The sequence below is a fragment of the Macaca nemestrina genome, chromosome 1 (genome assembly GCF_043159975.1).
Source record: "Macaca nemestrina isolate mMacNem1 chromosome 1, mMacNem.hap1, whole genome shotgun sequence".
Taxonomy (NCBI): Eukaryota; Metazoa; Chordata; class Mammalia; order Primates; family Cercopithecidae; genus Macaca; species Macaca nemestrina.
Window position 1 is genome coordinate 166,425,524 of NC_092125.1, and position 23,150 is coordinate 166,448,673.

General features: G+C 39.8%; 1 protein-coding gene across 1 annotated transcript in view; it reads right to left on the reverse strand.

Annotated features, from left to right (window-relative positions):
* LOC105498470 (interleukin 23 receptor) overlaps nt 1-23,150 on the reverse strand; it is an 86,568-nt gene that overhangs the window by 59,220 nt on the left and 4,198 nt on the right. The window contains exon 4 of the mRNA XM_071071894.1: nt 16,786-16,909. Within this exon, the coding sequence (XP_070927995.1) occupies nt 16,786-16,909 (124 nt within the window). The remainder of the gene's footprint in view (nt 1-16,785; nt 16,910-23,150) is intronic.

Genomic DNA, 23,150 nt, shown 5'->3' on the forward strand with positions numbered 1-23,150 from the left:
GTAGAGATGGGGTTTTCCCATGATACCCATGCTAGTCTCTAACTCCTGATCTCAAGCAATCTGCCCGCCTTGGCCTCCCAAAGTGCTGGGATTACAGGCATAAGCCACCTCGCCCAGCCCATGAAGGATTTTGAGTGTAGAACTGACTGGACCTAATGACAGGTTTGATGAGGGGAAAGGGAGTCATGCACTGTGGAAGAGGATGGAAAAGATAAAGAAGAAAGATCTAGTTTAGAACAGGGGAATAGAGAGGGCTATTAAGTATCATTTCCAAGCATATTTATCTAAGTTTTTATAATTGAATGAGAATCTCCAAGAAGCCCAATATGGTAGAATTTCAAATGATATATGTTAATGCCAAAATTTCAAATTGTATTCGTTGACTGTGGACAGAAACTTTGAGTCTCTGTTTTTAAATCTCTACCCCCAAATAATCACACGGTGTTTTTAGTGGACGAGAGTTGGAGGCAGTGGTGAAAGGAGTGCTGGAGAGTGTTTCTTTGCTCCTCTGATTTCTGCAAAGAGATTTGATATTGTTTCCACCCTTATCCTCTCCAAATCTCATGTTGAAATGTAATCACCAGTGTTGGCGGTGAGGCCTGGGGGGCAGACCCTTCATGAATGGCTCGCTGCCCTCCTGGCAGTAATGAGGGAGTTCTCGCTCTGAGTTCAGGCAGATCTGGTTATTTTAGAGAGTGTGGCACTTCCCCCCTCCCTCTGTCTTGTTCACCATCTTCCTGTACAGCCTGCAGAACTGTGAGCTGAAATAAAATTCTTTTCTTCATAAATTACCAAGCCTCAGGTATTTTTCTTCGCTTCCCTTCCCTTCCCTTCCCTTCTCTTCTCTTTTCTCTTCCCTCCCTTCCTTCCTTCCTTCCTTCCTTCCTTCCTTCCTTCCTTCCTTCCTTCCTTCCTTCCTTCCTTCCTTCCTTCCTTCCCCTCTCTCTCTCCCCTCCTTCCTTCCTTCCTTCCTTCCTTCCTTCCTTCCTTCCTTCTTTCCTTCCTTCCTTCCTTGGTCACACTCTGTCACCCAGGCTGGAGTGCAATGGTGTGGCCACAGCTCAATGCAGCCTCGACCTCCCAGGCTCAGGAGATCCTCCCACCTCAGCCTCTTGAGTGGCTGGGACTACAGGCACGCACCACCACTCTCAGCTAATTTTTTGTAGAGACAGGGTTTTGCCACATTGCCCAGGCTGGTCTCGAGCTCTGAGCTCAAGTGATCCTCTTGCCTTGGCCTCCCAAAGTTCAGGGATTACAGGTGTGAGCCACCACACCTGATCTAGATATTTCTTTATAGCAAGTCAAGAATGGACTAACGCAGGAGTGTCCTCAAATCTCCTAACCTCTTGTCCCACTCCTCGTTCACTCATGCTTCTGCAGAGACAAATAGGCCCCCCTCAGACTCCAAAACACAACGTAATCTGTAATCAGATTCATTTGTGACATGGAAGTGTTTTCACTAGACTTTCCTCAGTTCCCATTTCTTGAGCCCTTTGAACTCCATTATTTCATGTTCTTAAGTTTCTCAGATTTTCTGCCTCCTTGGTAACTGTATTCAACTTATTCCCATTTGGTCTTTAGTCCTTTTATTGTGATGTTTGCCTTTACTTTTCCTTGAAATGGCTCTTTTAAAATGGTGTCCTTTGCAAGGTGAAGTCCTCTGAATCCTCATTTAAGCATTTATCCCTCTTGATTGGTTATAATTCTTACTTCCCTTGCTACCCAAAGCCTGTTTTCTGGGTTAGAGGGCCTCCCTCTGGCACACCTGCTTAGTGACATGTGCCCCTCCAGTCTTCCATCTGGGTTTCTCTGAGTCCACTCACATTGAAGGTCAGTCCTGGCGCTTGCCTTTTCCGTGACCCCTTTTTTCTGGGCTCACTCTCTTCCCAGCTTCAACTGCTATTTCACATGTGTGTCTCCCACATACCTGTGCCCTCACTGGGAGCTTCATTTGGATGTCTGACTGGAAACAGAACTATAGAAAATTGACAACTAAATTATCTTTCCATGCAAATCAGCCCTTCTTGCCAGTATCTTCATTGTTGTCAAAGGCATGCTGTCCTCCTTTCTCAATCTGCCATTTTTAACAACTTTCTCTTCGTCACCTTTAAGAGCCAACCAATTACTAAAGAAGGTTAAGCATTTTTCCTGGCTAACACGGTGAAACCCTGTCTCTACTAAAAAATACAAAAAACTAGCCGGGCGAGGTGGCGGGCGCCTGTAGTCCCAGCTACTAGGGAGGCTGAGGCAGGAGAATGGCGGGAACCCGGGAGGCGGAGCTTGCAGTGAGCTGAGATCTGGCCACTGCACTCCAGCCTACGCGACAGAGCGAGACTTCGTCTCAAAAAAATAAATAAATAAAAAATAAAAAAAGGGTTAAGCATTTTTTAAGCATTAAAATATTATTTTCTTACTTTATCTTTTTTCCCTGTTTTGATAGCTAAGGCAACGCTCTAGGTCTTTATTACCTGTGTGGTATATTACTTTCAGACTCCTAAGTTAATTGCATTACATCATGAAACTTAACTTGATACAGATATACTACTTTAGAAGGAAAATAACCTTGAAATCTGAACAATGCTGGAAAGCCAAGTAGCCTACATTCTTGTTTTATTCTATTTTTTAGAGACAGGGTCTCACTCTGTCACCCAGGTTTGAGTGCAGTGGCACAGTCATAGCTCACTGCAGCCTTGACTTCCTGGGCTCAAGTGATCCTCCCACCTCAGCCTCCTGAGTAGCTGGGACTGCAAGCATGTGCCACCAGGCCCAACTAATTTTTTTATTTAAAATAATTTTTTTTTTAAGAGATGCAGCCTCGCTATGTTGCCCAGGCTGGTCTCGAACTCTTGGCCTCAAGGGATCCTCCCACATGAGGATTACATGCATGAGCCACTGTGCTCAGCCATATACATTCTTATTTTCATCAGATGGAAATACTTCACACATTTGCATGCCGTCCTTGATCAGGAGTCATGCCATCTTCTTTGTCCTGCTCCAATTATAGTGTCTGTGCCATTGAGGCAGACTCTAACCTGATTTTTTAAATATAATACCATCAACAGTCCTCTCTCTCAGGGACAGCCTTGACTGGATTTGTGCAGACGATGGAGCTTAAAAATCAGTGTCCCTCCCTGCGGCTCCACCCAGTCCTGTTACTACCATATATCTTTTCAGCAGCTCCTAAATTTTTCCAGCCCCAAAATATCCCACCAGGATTAAACCTGCCAGCCACTTACGTCTTTTGGAATCCAAGGAATACGCTTGCTGAGACACAGAAAAAAGGAACCGGCCTTAGCTATTAATACCAAGTAGTAAGCACATGTCTAAGTACTATAGAAATTCTATATTTTATATAATTTATATAAACTTATTGCTACTACCAGAACAAGACAACCTCCGCAAGTGGTCAAGGAATCTCTCTAAGGCTGATAGTCATTGGAGGGCTGAGGAGCAACTCCTCCTGTTCAGCTCAGGTTTTTCAGTTCCAGTGTATTTTTTCTGTGTTGCCCCTTTCCTCATACCAGCGTGAGATCACTATGAACACCATGAGAGGACTAGAAGGATATGTCATGGCGACTAAAATCACAGGGGTTGGGTTTTAGAGACAGATCTACCTTCAAATCCCAGCTCTGCCCCTTGATAAGCTGTAAGACTTAGAGCAAGTTACTGAAGGTGTATACAGTTCAGGTTACTCATCCTCAGTATAGGAGTAACGTTGTTGCTATCATGAGTAAATGAAATAAGAAACAGAGTAGATGGCTTCCCACATAATGAAGGACTCATTAAACAACAATTATTCTGAATGAAGAGATACTGGCTGAGGCCAGGCGTGGTGGCTCACACCTGTAACCCTAGCACTTTGGGGGCCCGAGGCGGGCAGATCACTTGAGGTCAGGAGTTGGAGACCAGCCTGGCCAATGTGGTGAAACCCTGTCTCTACTGAAAATACAAAAATTAGCCAGGCACGGTGGCGTGTACCCGTCCTCCCAGCTATTCAGGAGGCTGAGGATTGCTTGAGCCCAGGAGATGGAGGCTGTAGTGGGCTGACATTGCACCACTGCACTCCAGTCTGGATGACAGAGTGAGACTATGTCTCCTTTTTTTTTAAAAAAAAAAAAAAAAAAGATATGTATGATATGTGACTTTGACACATTCTAAAGAATACAAATGAAACTTTTAAAATTGCTATATTTCTTATCAGTGAAATTTCTCTTGTATCACTGTATCTTAAGTTAACTTATGCCATTAAATCAAGACGTTTACATAGTTACTTTACATTCTTTCTGAAATAAGATGAAATGTAAATACCTTAACAGAGAACTTGTTATAAGGTATGTTAACCTCATGCTAAGTCAGAATTCAAATGTGAAAACAAGGAAATGGCAACTCTGTGTAAGTAGTAAGTAGGACATCTTTGAATATTTTCCAGTTAGAGAAAACCACATTGTATGTTCTTCATTGGTTTGTGGCTAATTCTTTTACCACACATACTGAGACCACAAGTCAAAATGGAAATGTATTTTCAAACTGACAGTAACCATAGTTACTAAGTAATTTAATTCTGCTCTTAAAGTCTACCCCATATTAGCACCTAGACCACAAAGCACTGTTTCAATTGAAGAATCCGATAATAATGACTAATTACACCTTAGGGTTATTTTTATATAGAACTTGTGATATTGTGACATAATAAGAAATATATATTTGGTCTCTGTCTGGTTCCCAGCACACAGCTCCTAAAACCCTTGGAATCTCCAAAGTGCTAATGAGATGACTGATGGCTGGGGGCTCCTGGAGAGGCTCAGGGTAGGGGCTGGTTGCCAGGGGAACCAACAATGTGACGAGAAGATTGAAACTTTCAGTCCCCCCAACCCCCTCACCCTTTCACCCACCCCCATATCCTCGGAAGAGAGAAGAGCTGAATGTTGAGTAGATCACCAATGGCCAATGATATGATAAGTCATGCTTATGTAATGAAACCTCCATAAGAACCCAAAAGGACTGGGTTCAGGGAGCTTCCAGATATCTGAACACATGAGGATGCCTGCAGGGTGGCGTGCCCGCATGCCTTGCCCCATGCATCTCCTGCATCTGGCTGTTCATCTGTAGCCTTTGTAATATCCTTTATAATAAATTGATAAATATAAGTAAAGTGTTTTCCTGAGTTCTATGAAACACTCTAGCAAGTTAATCAAACCTGAGGAGTGTATCGTGGAAATCCCGATTTTTAGCCAGTTGGTCAAATGCACAGGTCATGACCCAGGGCTTGTGATTGGCATTTAAGATAGGGTTGACTCTTGTGGGACTAAGCCTTTAGCCTGTGGGATCTGATGCTACCTCCAGGTAGATAGAGTCAGAATTGAATTAAATTAGAGGACATCTAGCTGATGTCTGCAGGAGAAATGATTGGTGTGTGGGGAAAATCTTCCCACATCTGGTGTCAGAAGTGCTGTTGAGAGTAGAAAGGAGAAAAACACTTTGGTTTTTCCTCGTTTACAGAACTGTATATTACAAAGTTTTTAAATATCTCATTTCTATTTCTTTTTTTCATGGGCTAATACATGACAGATGATTTGTTGAAGGGAGTTAGTGTAATGCATATTTTTCTGATGTTCCCTGAGCACCTAGATGTAGTTGTAATTTACAGATTTTCAATAAACATTACAGATTTATCTTGATAATGGTAAATAGTGTCTTTCATTCATTTTATCACTCATTCAATAAATATTTACTTAATATTGACTATATTCCAAGTATATTTTTAGATATCGGGGCTACAATGAACAAAACAAATAAAGTCCCAACTGTCATGGAGCACACATTTTGGTGGAAACAAATAAATATAGAATCTGATCTATGTATGGTGAGAAATGTTCAGAAGAAAAATAAAGTGGAGTAGAAAGGTTAGGCAGTTCTGAGAGTAAGGGCGGGTTTTTTGGTTTTTGTTTTTTAGAGAGATGAGGGAAGTCTTATCTGAGAGGGTGACATTAAGGCAATAAAGAACCCTGCGGCTCTCTGGAGGAAGAGCATTCTGGGTAACGTGCAAAGGCCCTGAGGTAGGACATTGCTTGGCCTGTTCAAAGAGCAGCAAAGAGGTCAGTGAGGTTTTACTAGGAAAGGGATTAAAGATGAAATCAGAGAGTTCTGGAAGAGGGGAAAGTTTAGAAGACTTGTAAGGTCACAAAGAGTCCTTGAGGGGCTCTGGCTTTGATCTCTGAGTGAAATGGGAGGTTCTGAGCAGAAGGGTGACATGGCCTGAGGTGCATGTGAAAAGGATTACTGTGAAAACTTATGAGTAAGCGATTCTGGAGGAAGCGAGTTGACCAGTTAGAAAGTTCTTGTACTCCAGGCCGGGCGCGGTGGCTCAAGCCTGTAATCCCAGCACTTTGGGAGGCCGAGACGGGCGGATCACGAGGTCAGGAGTTCGAGACCATCCTGGCTAACACGGTGAAACCCCGTCTCTACTAAAAAATACAAAAAACTAGCCGGGCGAGGTGGCGGGTGCCTGTAGTCCCGGCTACTCGGGAGGCTGAGGCAGGAGAATGGCGTAAAAACCCGGGAGGCAGAGCTTGCAGTGAGCTGAGATCCGGCCACTGCACTCCAGCCTGGGCGACACAGCGAGACTCCGTCTCAAAAAAAAAAAAAAAAAAAAAAGAAAGTTCTTGTACTCCCAAGTGAGCGATGATGTGACTTGGATTTCAGTGTAGGTGGTGAGGTCATTTTACAAGATAGAGCCAGAAGGTTTTGTTGATCAATTAGATGACGGGCATAATAGAGAGGAATCCAGGAGGACATACCTGATTTTGACCTGAATAATGCAAACGATAGAGTTGCCATTTACTGAAATGGGAAATGCAAGTCTGGAGAGAGGAAAACTGGGTGTTTGGTTTTGAAAATGTTAACTTCAAGATACCTTGAATGACAGGTTAGAAACACGGCAGCTGTATTCGGTGGAGATATTCAGACAGAGATATACATTGGGGAGTTTTACACCATAAATTTGAAGGCTATCCTTTAGGAAATGACTGTAGATAGAGATAATAAGAGGTCTGAGGTGTGAAAGTTGCACATACCAGGATGAAATCACTTTTATCAGACCCAGACAAAATAGGGCAGGAAAGGCCTGAAGGAGAGGAGGCCCATGCTTACATGTCTGAGATAAGAACTGTTTCCAAGGACTTTCTAAAAACCTTTCATTCATCCCCTGCTTTGATAAGGTTTATCACTAGACATTCTTTAGGACTGCAGTAATCCAGATAAGAGGTTTTTGGAAGACCGCTTACCCAGTAAAACATCTCCACTAATTAACTGACAATCACTCTGGCTTTGAGCCTCTGCAACCAATGAACTCTGTTTCTAAACAGCTCACAGATATCCCTTTTTGGTAATAAAAGGTTCCCTTTATCCTTTCCCTCACCAAATGCACTACTGCCTTGCCATGTCATGCATTCTGTATTATAATCCTTATTTATATTCTCAGGTAAATGCAACATATTTGGAGATAATTTTCCCTAGTGTCTTTTTTTAGGCTGACAAAATATAGAGCTCTGGGTCACTACGAATTTATCTGAAATGAAGAGGAATCAGCAAAAGAGACTGAGATAAAGCTTCCTGGAAGGTGGGAGGAGCAGCAAAAGGGAGTCCTGTCCTGGAAGCCGAAAGAAGGAAGTAAAGAGCTACATTAAATGCTAGGAGAGTAAATGTTTCTGATAAGAAAGATAAAGACTGAGATTAACCATTCAATCTGGCAACGGGGAAATCATCAGTGACTCTGATAGGAGCTGTTTCAGTGGAGTGGTGAGGACACAAAACATGACTAAACTGGATAAAAGAGAGAAGAGGGAAGATACAGACAGACAGTACAGACAACTTTTTGATTTTTTTCGCAAAAAAAACAAACAAACAGAAATTGGGTGGTAGAGGACAGGGACCAAGGGAGGGTTATATTTTTCAAAAGGGCAAAGGCTACAGCATGCTTAAAAGCTGATGGGAATGATCTAGTAAAGACAGAGACAATGACAATGCAGAAGGAAGAGAGGAAAGTTTTGGAGCAGTGTCCTCCAGTAGGCAGGCAGGATACGATCTAGTACCCTAGAGGAGAGTGGACCTTAGGGCAATGGTAATTCATCCATAGCAATAGCAGGAAAGATCAAGCATACGGGTACAGATGTCAACACATTAGTCAATGGGGGAGGCTGTGGTATTTCTCATTGCTTCTGTTTTCTCAGGAAAGTAGGAAGCAGGCCTTCAATAGAGAATGAGGAAGGGAAGATACTGGAGAGGAGAGATGAGAGAAAAAGTAATGAAGTAATGACCTGGCTTAGCAAGACAGTGACTTGGCTAGTGAAATGTAGTAGGACTACTGTGTGGCTCTCCCGGCTCAGCTGAGGTTAGTGGTCATGAATATAAAGCAGTATCAGTCAGCAAGGTTGTGTTTGTCTCCAGCCGCAATTAGCTCTCTGGGCTCACAATCAGTGAGGAAATGAATTCTAAAATATAAACTGCATTTTGAGTCCTAAAGGAATTACTGAAACTTAACATAGCCTTAAAAATAATATTTGGAATCACACCTAAGAACTCTTTCTGGTTATTAAAAATACGCATGTAGAGAAGAAGATGTGGCAAAAACAAACAGGCCTTATGAATCGGCAGAGGAGGCCGCTGAATTTAAGGACTCTAAAATGATATCACATCTAAAAATATTTGCCTTATTGGTCTTCCATGGTGCCTGAAAAATCCCAAAATTGGTGTTATTCTAAACTGTTTATGAGCTTGTCATGCACAGAGATGATGTCCTTTTTTTTTTTAATATCTAGAGTTTAACACAATTCCAGGAAACCATCAAATGCTAAATAAATATTTGCTAAGATGACTTGAATGGGACAGAATGCAGGGCTGTCATTCATGCATTTTTATTCAACAAATATTTATGGAGTAGAATGCACTGAGACAGACATTACCAGTGTTTCCAAGATAAAGAAAAAATATATTTACACGAAATTGCTGAAGATAGTGGGACTACAGTAGGGAGATGGTTATTAGCACAGGTTATTTTTAATTTTTTTTCCTATCATTACCCTTTGAAACAGCAAAATACAGGAGGTAAAAGAAAATATGTGAACAGCTACGAGGCTCTGTCTGGCCACGCCACCACAAAGGTGCTGGGAAGATGAAGCAAAACAGACAAAATTCTACTTCACAACTTCACCCCAACAGGAGGAGGCCCCTGATGGCACCTATGTTGCCATAGGGGAAACACTGCCTTTCTGCAACTGGAGAAACGAGTAGGTGGTCTCAGGTAAAAAGCTTCTCTGTACATGTGATTTTACTGGAAAACTGAACCACATGAGTTAGAAGTGAAACCTTGCACATGCTGATCTCTACCTAGTTGCCAACGTGGAAAATACCCTAATAACTGAACATTTAGAAGAGCTCCTTTAAACCTAATACTACCTCGACCACAACATTCATTATAAGTCAGCTTTCTCCTGGAGGGAAAGATTTTTTGGCAGTTAGAGAAATTGACTTGCTCTTTTCTTTTCTTTTCTCTTTTCTTTCTTTCTTTCTTTCTTTCTTTCTTTCTTTCTTTCTTTCTTTCTTTCTTTCTTTCTTTCTTTCTTTCTTTCTTTCTTTCTTTCTTTCTTTCTTTCTCCCTCCCTCCCTCTCTCTCTCTCTCTCTCTCTCTCTCTCTCTCTCTCTCTCTCTCTCTCTCTTTGAGACAGGGTCTGGCTAAGCCAACCAGACTGGAATACAGTGGCTCACTGCAACCTCTGCCTCCTGGATTCAAGCCATCCTCCCAAGTAGTTTGGACTCCAGGCACCCGCCACCACACCTGGCTAATTTTTTATCTTTTTGTAGAAATTTTTGTATTTTTTGTATTTTTCACCATGTTGCCCAGGCTGGTCTCAAACTCCTGAGCTCAAGTGATCCACCTACCTCAGCCTCCCAAAGTGCTGGGATTACAGGCATGAGCCACTGCGCCCAGCCCTCTTCTCAAATTTTTTTCAACTCATTAGTTTGTTCGTAATTAATCATTAGATAAATAGGTATCTGTTTCCTTTTCTGACCTGTCTATATTTATGGAAGTTAGTCCTTTGACTTTACTAGAGGAGAACGTCCTTTTTATGCTAACCTTTTATATCTTTTATGTCCTCTTTAAAATGTAATAAAATCCCATTAATCTGGCCTCTATCAATTCAGAACTTGGTTAGGTTTATCAGAGTTTGGCTATAGTTTATTGTTGGATTTTAAGAAAGAAGGTGGGAGAAATAATTCTTAAAATATATATGACCTTATATTATTACTTAACTAGACAATGAGAGGGAGATGCAGGAAATGTCTATTTCTAGTTATCAACTAGAATAATTACTCAACAAATATTTATTGAGCATTTACTATGTGTCAGGCCCCATTCTAGGCTCAATCAATACAGCAATGAACAAATCAAACAAAAATCCTTGCCCACATTAAGCCTACATTCTAGTTTGAATGAATAAATGTACTATTGACATATAAAAGATAAGTCTTTCTTATTAGAGCACACGCAACATCTCTTTCTAGATTTTTCCAAAATTATTGTATTACTTAAAAATATATGAATAAAATTATCTATAATATCCTATAAATAATAATTTTTATGGCTTTACATTAATATTTCCCTCAATCAAATCAGTCAGGTTTCCCTTGGGCCATAATATTATAATATCCTTTGCTATAGTCTGAATATTAGTGTACCCTCAAAATTTGCATGTTGAAACTTAAACCCCAATGTAATAGTACTAAGAGGTAGGGCCTTTAGAAAGTGGGTAAGTCATGAGGGCTCTACCTTCATGAATCAATTTAATGTCCCTATAAAAGAGGTTGAAGGGAGCTGCCTGGCCCCTTTTACTATGTGAGAACATATAGAAGTCACCATCTAAGAGGAACAGACCCTCAAAATCTGTTGACACTTGATCTGGGACTTCCTAGCCTCCAGAACTGTGAGCAATAAATTTCTGTTGTTTACAAACTACCCAGTCTAGGTATTTTGTTATAGTCACCTGAATGGACTAAGACACCATTTTGTGTTGTACTTAATTGTAAGTGTTTCCTATATGCAAGTCACTTCCTATAATTTGCTTTTTTATAAGCTTTGTGGTATTAATTATCTTCATTTCACAGGAGGCTGAGGCTCAGCGAGGCTAAATAACTTTTCTAAGATTACACAGCTAGCAACTATGGCTAATACTGTTGGATGACGGTACCAAACTCCATTTACAATGCCCTTCTGCCAGGTTCCCATCCAGACAGAGTAGACATGTGACACCGTTGTGGTCAACTCAATGTAGGTGGAAGTCCACAGGAGGAACTCCTTTGCTCTTTACCACTTTTCCTGCCTGGAACTTGGATGAGAAGCCTGGAGATACAGCATCTGAAGATTAAGGTCAACACGCTGCATATCGCAGAGTAGAAAGAGGAAAAGAGCCTAGATCCCTGGGGTATTACTGAATTATCATGCCACCTGTTATTATATGTAATTGTGACCTGATATAAATAAGGCCATGTCTATTTAAGTGACTGGACTTGAGTAGTTTTTTTGTTTTTGTTTCTTTTTGTTTGTTTTGAGATGGAGTCTCACTCTGTAGCCCAGGCTGGAGTGCAATGGCATGAACTTGGCTCACTGCAACCTTCACCTCCCAGGTTCAAGAGATTCTCCTGCCTTAGCCTCCTGAGTACAGGCATATGCCACCATGCTCTGCTAATTTTTGTATTTTTAGTAGAGATGGGGTTTCACCATATTGGCCAGGCTGGTCTTGAACTCTTGACCTCAAGTGATCCATCTGCCTCAGGCTCCCAAAGTGCTAGGATTACAAGTAAGCGCCACTGTGCCTGGCCTGCACTTGAGTTTTCTGATATTTGTATCATAAAAGACACCTGACTGATAAGTTTCAGAACTGGAAATTAAATCTAAAACTCTAAAGCTCATGCTCTTTGCAATGAATATTTCTGAAAGCATTCTCTTTAGTAAACTTATTCTTAATACTTTCAGAGTGACTTTTTGAGTACTGAGAACAATCTTAGTACTCATAACTACTACAAATATTCCTTACTTTATAAAGTGAATGTGTTCCTCAAACATCATGTGTAAATAAATTTAAACATATATAATTTTGAATGCATTAAAGGATTTTAAAAGAAATATATAATACATAGTTTTATAAAATATTCAGAAAATATTTTTATGGTACTAAATAGGAAATTAGGTGGGGGTTAGCAAGTTTAAAATTGTATCAAACAAATATATTTTTTCAAATTGTGATTCATCTATCCGGAATTTGCAATGCAGTTTTACTATCAGGAACCTCAGAATGCAGGTAAGTCAGGCTTGAAAGAATTAGCCTGCACCCACTAGGGTGGCAATAACCAAGATAAAAACAAAGGTTGGCAAGAATGTGGAAATACTGGAACCCTTATACACTGTTGGTGGGAATGTAAAATGTGTGACTGCTTTGGAAAACATTATAGCAGTTGAACAAAAGATTAAACATAGAGTTACCAAGAGACCCAGGAATTCTATTCCTAAATATATGCCCAAGAGAAATAAAAATATGTCTACACAAAACTTGTACACAAATATTAATAGAAGCATAATTCATAATAGTCGAAAAGTGGAAACAACCAAAAAGTTCATCAACCAAGGAATAAATAAATAAAATGTGTTCCAAATAATAGAACATTATTTAAAAAAGGAATAAAGGGCCAGGCGCGGTGACTCACGCCTGTAATCCTAGCACTTAAGGGAGGCCAAGGCGGGAGGGTTGCCTAAGCTCAGGAGTTCCATACCAGTCTGGGCAACATGGTGAAATCCCATCTGTACTAAAATACAAAAAAAATTAGTCGGGAGTGGTGGTGTGCACCTATAATCCCGGCTACTCAGGAGGCTGAGACAGGAGAATCACTTGAACCCAGGAGGCAGAGGTTGTAGTGAGCCGAGATCACACCATTGCACTCCAGCCTGGGCAACAGAGTAAGACTTCATCTCAAAAAAAAAAAAAAAAAAGAAAAAAAGAAAGGAATAAAGTACTGATACATGTTACACCATAGATAACCTTGAAAACATTATGCTAAATGAAAGAAGCCAGTCACAAAAGACCACATGTTATATGATTCCTTTTATATGAAGTGTCCAGTGTAGGCAAATCCACAGAGACAGAAAGCAGATAGTGGTTGCCATGGACTGGGAAGATTGAGGGGAAATAGGAAGTGACTGCTAATGGATGTGTTTTTTTTGGCGTGATGAAAATGTTTAATATTGATTGTAGTGATGGGTGGATGTGATTTTTTGGGCATGATGAAAATGTTCAATATTGATTGTAGTGATGGGTGCTAAAACTCAAGGAATGATATACTTTAAATAAGGAGAATTGTATGGTAGATGAACTACACTTAATAAAGTGTTATATTAAAAACAAAGGAAGAATGAATTAACCAAACAACCCGGATCAGCATTTCAGGAGATCCTTCCAGGTTCGGGGAGATAGTGAATATCCTCAAGATACTAGGCTCTCTGTCAGTCTGGCACTGCCTGGTTTTTCTGTGAGCTTGAAGCGCAAGGGTGCTGCCATACTGCCCTCACCTTCAAATTCCTAAAGTTGACTTAGCAATGAGACTCTAGTTGTCTCGCTCTCGTGGCTTTTCTACTTTACCCTACAGGCAAGGGGTAGAGGTTTAGTCTCCAATGGTTTAGCCAGAGAGATCCCCGTGAAAATCCCTGCTCCTTTACTTCTTAGTCAAGTGACTTTGGAGAGGTAATGTGAGCTCCCCAAGCCATCTGTAAGATGGGAACAATAACAATCGTTCCCTCACAAGGTTGAGAATTGAAGATGTCATGCACATGAAGTACAGAGCACAGTACTTAGCATATTGCATCTGATCCATCAACTCTACTCATCCCTGATATCAGAGTTTTCATCATCTCTTCGGTACTGGAATATGCCTCTGTTTAACTCCTGTTCAGAATGAAAGGTGTATGCCTCTTGCCCATGGCATGCAGCTGGTAACTCCAGGTCTAGTAATGTGTTCATTAAATCTGTCTAGTTTCTACATGCACTTTCTTGAATGAAGAGGTATTTCTTTTTACGTTTCACTTAATCAAAATTATTCTGAGTATCCAACAGGTGGACAGAGAGAGAGCAAGATTAGGTTATTCTCTTCAATACAGACCAGGTTTGGTGACTGGGAGAATTGTTTGAACCCAGGAGGCAGAGGTTACAGTGAGCTAAGATTGCACCACTGCACTCCAGCCTGGGTAACAGAGACCCTGACTCAAAAAACAAAAACAAAACAAACAAACAAACAGAAAACAAACACCCTATAAATAAATAAAAAGATTACTTTTTTAAAAAGAAGGTTATTCCGTTCCATAATGATGAGAACTGAACAGAATATTTTAAAGATGCCCCGCGATCTGGACCTCCACATGCCTTCGGCAGAAAATAAGTTAAGAAGACAGTCAGGCAACCTCTGTTCAAATTCCACCTCTCCTTCTCTGCAACTGTGTGGTCCTGGATACATACCTGACCTCACTAAGTCTCAGTTCCCTTGTCTATACAAATGGGAAAAATAATTGCATGCATCTGTCTTAGTCTCTTTCAGCTGCTATACAAATTCCTTAGACTAGGTAATTTATAAACAACAGAAATTTATTGTTTACAGTTCTGGAGGCTTGGAAGTCCAAGATCAAGGCATCAGCAGATTCAGTGTCTGGTGAGGGCTCACTCTCTGCTTTATAGATAGCACCTTCTGGCTGTGTCCTCACAGGGTAGAAGGGCAAAGAAGCTCTCTTTCAGGCCTCTTATGGAAGGGCAATAATTCCATCCATGAGGGCTTCACCCTCATGAACTAATCTCACTTCAAAGGCCCCAACTCCTGTTACTCTTGCATTGGGGGTTTGTTCCAACATATGAATTTTAGGAGGACACAAGCATTTGTAGGATCCCAGTGCTTCACATGGTTGTACAGGTATTAAATTAGGCAGCATTTATAAAGCTCTTGGCCCAGTGCTTGGCAAACAGTAAGGGTCCAATAAATGCTTTAAAACATAGTTTGTGAAATGTTTAAGAATTACTGACAGAAAAAAAAGTATACTTCAAAAACACCACAGAAGGCATTTTATTTTATTTTATTTTATTTTATTTTATTTTGAGATGGAGTTTCCCTCTTGTTGCCCAGGCTAGAGTGCAATGGCGCGATCTAGGGTCACTGCAAACTCCACCTCCCGGGTTCAAGCGATTCTCCTGTTTCAGCCTCCCGAGTAGCTGGGATTACAAGTGTGTGCCACCACACCCGGCTAATTTTTGCATTTTTAGCAGAGACAGTGTTTCACCATGTTAGTCAGGCTGGTCTTGAATTCCTGATCTCAGGTGATCCACCCGCCTCAGCCTCCCAAAGTGCTGGGATTACAGGCATGAGCCACCGCGCCCAGCTGGCATTTTAAATTATTTTATTTATTCCTATTTTTGAGACAGAGTCTCGCTCTTTTGCCCAGGCTGGAGTGCAGTGGCATGATCTCAGCTCACTGCAACCTCTGCCTCCTGGGTTCAAGCAATTCTCCCTGCCTCAGCCTCCCGAGTAACTGGGATTACAGGCACCTGCCACCATGCCCAGCTAATTTTTGTATTTTTAGTAGAGATGGAGTTTCGCCACGTTGGCCAGGCTGGTCTCAAACTCCTGACTTCAGGTGATCCACCAGCCTTAGTCTCCCAAAGTGCTGGGATTACAGGCATGAGCTATTGTGCCTGGCCTGGAATTTTATTTTTTAATAAACTAAACCAAACAAGAAACACGAATAAGGTGAGCAACTTGTCCTGGTTTGCCCACAACTTTCCAGGTTTTAAAACTGAAAATCCTTTGTCCTGAAAACCCCCTTAGTACGAGACAAACAGGAAAGTTGATCAGCGACACAGACACTGAATTTAAGATTTGAGGGTCAGGATTAACAATTAATAGCTTCCATGAATTTAGTGGTAATGTGGCATGATTATACACACTTTAAAAGCCAAATTCTACATAATGAATTAGAACAAACTTGTGTATTTAGGTTTTATTTTTAGGCCCATTTAAAGATTAAAAATCATAGCAATTCGGGGAAATTAAGTTGTTGAAACCCTAGAAGAAGAATAGAGCAGGTATTTAAGCAATATTTTATTTTATTTTATTTATTTTATTTTTTGAGATGGAGTCTTGTTCTGTCACCCAGGCTGGAGTGCAGTGGCACAGTCTTGGCTCACTGCAACTTCTGCCTCCCAGGTTCAAGCTATTCTCCTGCCTCAGCCTCCCGAGCAGCTGGAATTACAGGTGCCCGCCACAATGCCAGGCTAATTTTTGTATTTTTAGTAGAAACCAGGTTTCACCATGTTGGCCAGTCTGGTCTCAAACTCTTGACCTCAGGTTATTCGCCCACCTCGGCCTCCCAAAGTGTTGGGATTACAGGTGTGAGCCACTGTGCCCATCCTAAGCAATGATTTAAAACTGTGCTGGGCTGTACCACCATTAGGCCCCTGCTACCAATTACCTACAAATGAATAAAAAGTGTTGAAAGATCATAGAATACTTTCCTGCCAGAGTGAAAATATTAATGGCCCGAAAAGGGCATTGGTAGGTTCACTGATCATAAGTAGGAAATTAGGGATAAATCAGGGTACATATTTAATGTTTGAGGCTGATTTCTTGGATCTCTGGTGGAGGCAGAGCTCTGGCTGAACCAGGGTGGAACCGCTTATATGAAGCCGTGAGGAAGGGACCTACCTCTTCACATGCACCACGTATTTTGTGTCTACGTAGGTGAGCTTCCCAGCATTCCAGGTGCAAGTCATGTTGCCTGAATATTCATAAATGACACAGGTTACCTCATCAGGAACATCTGGCGGATCTGCAACAAAACATATCACTTAGGAGCTGCCATAAGAAATATGAAGTTCTCTATAAAGTAGTCAGTTGAGAAACTGACAATTTTATTTGAAAATCAGGTCAATTAGCACTCAGCACCTCCCTGCTCCTCATTCCATCCCTACTACCTTACCTTGCAACCCACTTTACCATCAAGTATCCATTCCTCTTCTTCTTATACTTGACTATATTATTCTAAATTCAGTCTCCCCCAGCTACTCCTGTATCTTTCTCTTTTTCTTAACAGCTAGACACTTTTAAAGAGCCTATTATTCTTCATTTCCCATATGCTTTTGAACCCAAAACAATCAGGATTCAGCTTCCACAATTCCACCATTGTTGCTAAGGTCTTCGATGACTTTCTCTTCAACAGACCCCATCTCTTGTCATTTGTCACTGAAAATTTTTTATAAGGAAGAAGGCTATTTGTTCCTTTTCATCTATTTTGTAATTAAAATAAAAGTCCACTGAAAATCTCTGCAGCATTTCATATTTTGCTCACTCCCTCCTTGAAAGCTGTCTGTTTTAAAGGTGCGTGTGGTGGCTCACCCAGTAGTCTCAGCTAACTGGGGGGCTGAGACTGGAGGGATCCCTGGAGCTTAGGAGTTTGAGGCTGCAGTAAGCTATGATCAACACACTGCACTCCAGATTGGGTGACACAGTGAGACCTTGTCTCAAAAACAAGACAAGAAAAGAAACCTCTTTGCTTCTGGCTCTTGCAAATGGGTTCTTTGTAGTTTTCTTCTACTACTCTGGCAGACTATCTTCTTCTCTTGCACATTTTCCACTACTCATTTTAAAAGTTTAGTGTTCATACATGCAATAAAATATTATTCAGCCTTAAAAAAGAAGGAAACTTTAACACATGCTACCATGTAGATGAAACTTGAAGACATTATATTAAGCGAAGTAAGCCAGACCCTAAACGACAAATATTGCACAATTCCCCTTACACAAGGTATCCGGAATAGTCAAGCTCGTAGAAAGTAGAATGGCAGTTGCTGTGGCTTGGAGGAGAAGGAAGTGGATATTTGTTTAAAGGATACAGAGTTTCAGCTTGCAATAAGAGGGTTCTGGAGATAAATGGTGGTGATGGTTGTACAACAGTGTAAATGTACTTAGTGCCACTGAACTGTATACTTAACCATGGTAAAAATGGTACATTTTATGTTATGTATTTTACCACCACCACAACAAGGTTTTTTGAAAGTTTGGTATTCACACAATTCTATTTCAAGGCTCTTTTCCTGTCACTCCACTCAACTCATCCCACCCCTATTCCTGCCCAGCTCTTTCTCCAGGTGGCCATATTATGGGGAACATTTTTATTTTTCGTTGGCTAGCATCTTTCCCTCTTGAGAACTGACATCCCCTCCAGCCCCTCACTCCAATCTCACCCCCACCCCAACCCCAAGGCCTGTCAATCAAGAAGCTCTCCATAGAAGTGTGCTTTTGAGGTAGGCTGACTAATACGAGAATTTCCCTTGGGAATGAACATATGACTCATAATGAACCAATCAGAATTCTCCAAGGCACTTTTTCTAAACCATTGTAAAAGAAGCACACTCTGTGCTCCTGAAACTGCTATCTCTGAGTAGCATGTGAGCTGTAAGTTGCTGGTGGCCATCTTGCTGTCATTGTGAAACAGGCTTTTTCACAGTCTTTAGTCTATGTAAGAACGAAGCCAACACAGGGGAAAACAATACCTAGCAGACAGGAAAAGATGAGAGAGTTCTGATGACATTGACTTTTTAGGGCCTCTAACGCCTATGAAACTCCAACAACTATCGAATGACACCCAAAATTTTCAGTTATATCATTCAATAGTGAATAAGATTAAGATTTTTTAAAATGTAGAAATATTGAGTGTTTATTAAATATTCACTTTTCAGGTGTGGCTCTCTTAGTTCATCCCTACATGTGAAATACTGCTGGGACACTTGACTGCTCAGAGAATGACAAGACAAGTGGAAGGATAGAGGCTCATAAAGAATAAAAATACAGACATTTAGGCATCTGAAGTTCCATCCAAAGATTTATCTTAAGTACATATTGCTTTCACTTCACCTGCAAATTGCTTACCAAAAATTTTGCTTGTAAAGTAATAAACAAATATATTAAAAATTTTATTCTCACTGCAAATCAAGGCAGTACTAGATGTCTTTAAACCTATCAAATTAGCAAGGATTTTGAAAAATGACAGTACACAGTGTTGGAGTGGACTCATGGAAGTCCTCTAACATGCTTCTGGTGGAAGTACAAGTTGGTACAGCCTTTATAGAGAGCACTTTACATACCACAATCTGTAAAAGCAGGTGTAATATTTTGCAACTCAGCAATTATACATCTAAGAATGCATCCTTAATGAAATGTTCATAGATATATAAAATATTTGGCTTAAAGGACGTGCCCTTAAAGTATTGTTCATAACAATGAAAAAATTGTAAACAAGCTCAATTTTCCAAAATAAGGTTAAATAAACTACAATCCAGTCCTAAACACATCCAAAAGCAATGTTGTAGAAGACAATTTAAGTACTTGGCCTTTGGAAGGAATTAAAAGTATATTTAATGAAGTAATGATCATATGGCAAAGTGAAAAAAGCAGGTTGCAAAATGGTTCAATTAGTGGTTTCATTTAAGCGAGAGATTGAGAAACAGAGGGTCTGAAATTTCAAAGGCATATTCCAAATTATTAAAGAGGGATTATGGTTACTAGTAAAGTTATAGGATTATGGGAATGATAGGTATTTCTTTTTTGCTGGTCTACATTTTAAAAACTCTCTATATTGAATGCAATTTGATTTTACAATTAAAAAACTCTTTTCATATATCGAAGGTCTAATATCCTTTTCAAAAAAGCTATTTTCAAACACTAAGAACACACTAAAAAGTACTTTACAACGTTTTGGTGACTTGTAGCATTGAGTTACAATGGTAACTGGGTTCCAAGTAGGGTAAAATAAATCTTTGTTTTAATTGAGCCTTAAATGAAGTAGGTGTGGAAACATAAATTTAAATCATTTTGGAGATTCAGTTGTGATCCCTCATTGATTACAATGATTGGTGCTGAAGTTACTTTTCCCTCTGGTTTCAGATAGAGAGTGTCATTGATTTGGCCATCAGATCGTTTGGGCTGTGTTACACCACAGCATCCTACGTGAAGTGAATTCTTGGGGTTACAAATGTCTGGTAGTTAATTAACTTTGCGAAAGATCAAAAAGATGACTATACACACACACACGCAAATAAGTATTTGTTAATATGAAGCAATTTAAGATGGGCCTGTGAGTATGGTTATGAAAATAACATCAAGTTGTTGTTAGGCCTCATTGCCAGGTTATTCAATATCCAAGAACAAAACCTGGCTATACAACTAGATACTAGAGAACACCCTGAGGTGTACAAAAGGGGGCTTATGTTTTTGTTCTTTCCTGCCAATCCCACCCTTCCCCTGTTATTGGGATACTCCGGAATCACAGGCCAGGTTTTTTGTTAATTCAGAGTCTAGCCAAGGATCCTTTTCTACTGAGAGCTTCTTGAAAGCAGCCTGTGATTTCTTCTTCTTTGTACTTCTAGCATTTAACACATTTTTGGTGCATAGTAACCACTCAATAAAGTTTATTCCATGAATTGATTGTCTCAATTAAGATAATAACGAGAAGGATTAAAGTGGAGAGAGATGCAATGCTTCTGGCAAAGATCACTCTACAATTTCTTACTCAAGCAGGGCACAGGCCAGCCTAATTGTTCTGTAATCACACTTAATGGCAATGCTAGAAACAAATATTCAGAGGCTTTTATTGAATAACAAATGTGCTTTCATCATTGTAAATGAAGGCCAAAGAAAGTTAAAATGTAAAAAGTCAAAGATACTTAAAATTTTAAACAAATGATTAAGTGGAAACGTGACTATTTGTGCACGGTTTAATTTGATATTTTTAAATGAATAAAGACATCTTGTATTTTATCCGATGATTGGTATGGTCTGATTACAACAAATTTCCCATAATATGTGTGCATTTAATCTTAGATAAGAATCTAAGAAGTTTTTAGGATTGTGGCTAAAAATGGAAATTGTGATAATATGGTTTATATTTCACAAATTATACATTAAAGCACAGCACTTTAAAATATATTTGGATAGCTATTCAAGGAAAGCAATGACTCATTTATCTTGTCTTTTACAATTTGTCTCTAGTCCAAAAAAATACATATAATCATTTTGTTCAAAGCAATGATGATAAGTTGACATAGTAAATCTCACATGACAAATATCCTGTGATCAAAGTTGTCCAGTGAAAGCAATGTGATTTCTAGAATGCCGCAAAACCCTCAAAAACCTTTTTTTGACCTACTTAAATAGGAAGTTTTGTTTGCTAAGAATGTAGAGCTCAAGAAGACATTCAGCTTGAATCCAGGGGTTTGAGTAAATTCTCACCTGGCAGTTACATTTTTACACTCATAACCAGAGGCCTATGTAAGGAGTTACAACTCACAAGTTAAATAAGTGGAAAGAGTGATGTTCTTTCTAAGCAGCCATCAGCAGAGAATGTATTTCTATTAGACTGTCCTGGAAGAGGAACAAAGTCCATTCTCTTACCTTCTACATTGCCTGGTGTTAGGTTTGGAGACAGAGGCCCCTCAGCCAACACTGAGAGGGCTCTTGGGAGTAATCAGTGATACAAACTGCAACACACGGAAGGTGGTGTTAAAGAAAATGTATAGGAGGCCATTGTTTTGGACTGAGCTCCTGCACTAGGCCCCCACATACCAAATCAAAACAAAGTCACTCCTGTTAAGTGACATATAATCAAGCTGAAACTTTAAGGAAGCAGGTAAAACTCCCACAGACTAGTTTTTCCTGAAAACAGAAAATTCAAAGCAACCACGTAGAAAGAGCCCAGTCAACCTGAGTGGGGATGATAAGGAAACCCCCTCCGCTTTAATCATACAAGGAAAATAACCCAAAGTAACAATGTTAACCAATCTGGTAGGTTTTATAAAAATGTCATTTCTTGTTCCTACCTTACAAAAACCATCTGTTCTGTTATAATAGTAGAAACAAATAGTAGAACCAAAACTAAGTACATAATTATACAAGCCAGTCCATATCACTATAGTAACTTAAACACCTCCAGGATACTCAGATTAATTTTATAGAATGAGATGCTGCCGATTCATGAATCACAAACAAAAACCTATCAGATCTAAAAACTAAATTTGCTGAAATTTTGTTTTTTAACAGAGACAATGTTTATTTTGCTTCCTTTTTTCCCTCTGGCTTAAATTAATAACTAACCTTTTCCTGTAACTGTGAAAGTTGCTTATTTGCCCTCCAAAGAAATTGTATGGTCTCTCTACCCCACTCCCACCCCCAAAGGATAAATAGTAAAGTATTTAAGCATTGAGGTTTGGTTATGTTTCCTGAGGATGTGGACAAGCTAAGGAGATTTCATACATCAGATAAGATGTCTGCCTGTGGTTTAATTGCCACAATTTAGGGCAAGTTTAGCAGCTTTAAGGCATTAGTTTAAGGTAGGTTTATTCTTTGACTCCAAAACCTATGACTTTCCTTCCTCAACTCACCTCTACAACTTTCTATAGTTCCTTCTCTTGAAAAGCATGCAAGATCAGCTGCTCAGAGTTAAGTAGCACAATGGCTTCATTATAGAGCAAGGAAGCCTCTTATTTTCCAAGCAGCCACAATGGGGTCAGGTGGTAGTGGTGATATGGGTCTGCCCCCAGCTAAGTTGTAAACGTGAAGAAGAAGCAAGAACTGAGGTTTGATTCTCAAAAGTATGGAGGAAGGGAACATGGCAAAGACACAAACTCCTTTATTTTTTTACTGAAAATGAGTTCAAGTGCCATAGAGAATGAATATCTGAGTTAAAACAGTGCTGAACTTATTGATTTACCCCCTTCATAATAGTAGAACCAAAACTAGGTATATAATTATATAAACCAGCCCATATCACTATAGTGATTTAAACACTTCCAGGACACTCAGAGCACAGATTGAATTTAGCATATATTTTTAAGATTAACTTGACTAAGCTTTTAAATAAATTAATAATTATTCCCTTCAAGGTGGGTTTTAAGAAAAAGAAAAAAATTAATAGTTACAGTAACAAACACAGTGATTGTAAATTGGAATAGTGAGATTAGGAACAGAGGATTGTAGAAGACTCTCCCTATGTTTTATCAAAAGGATGTATTTTTAAG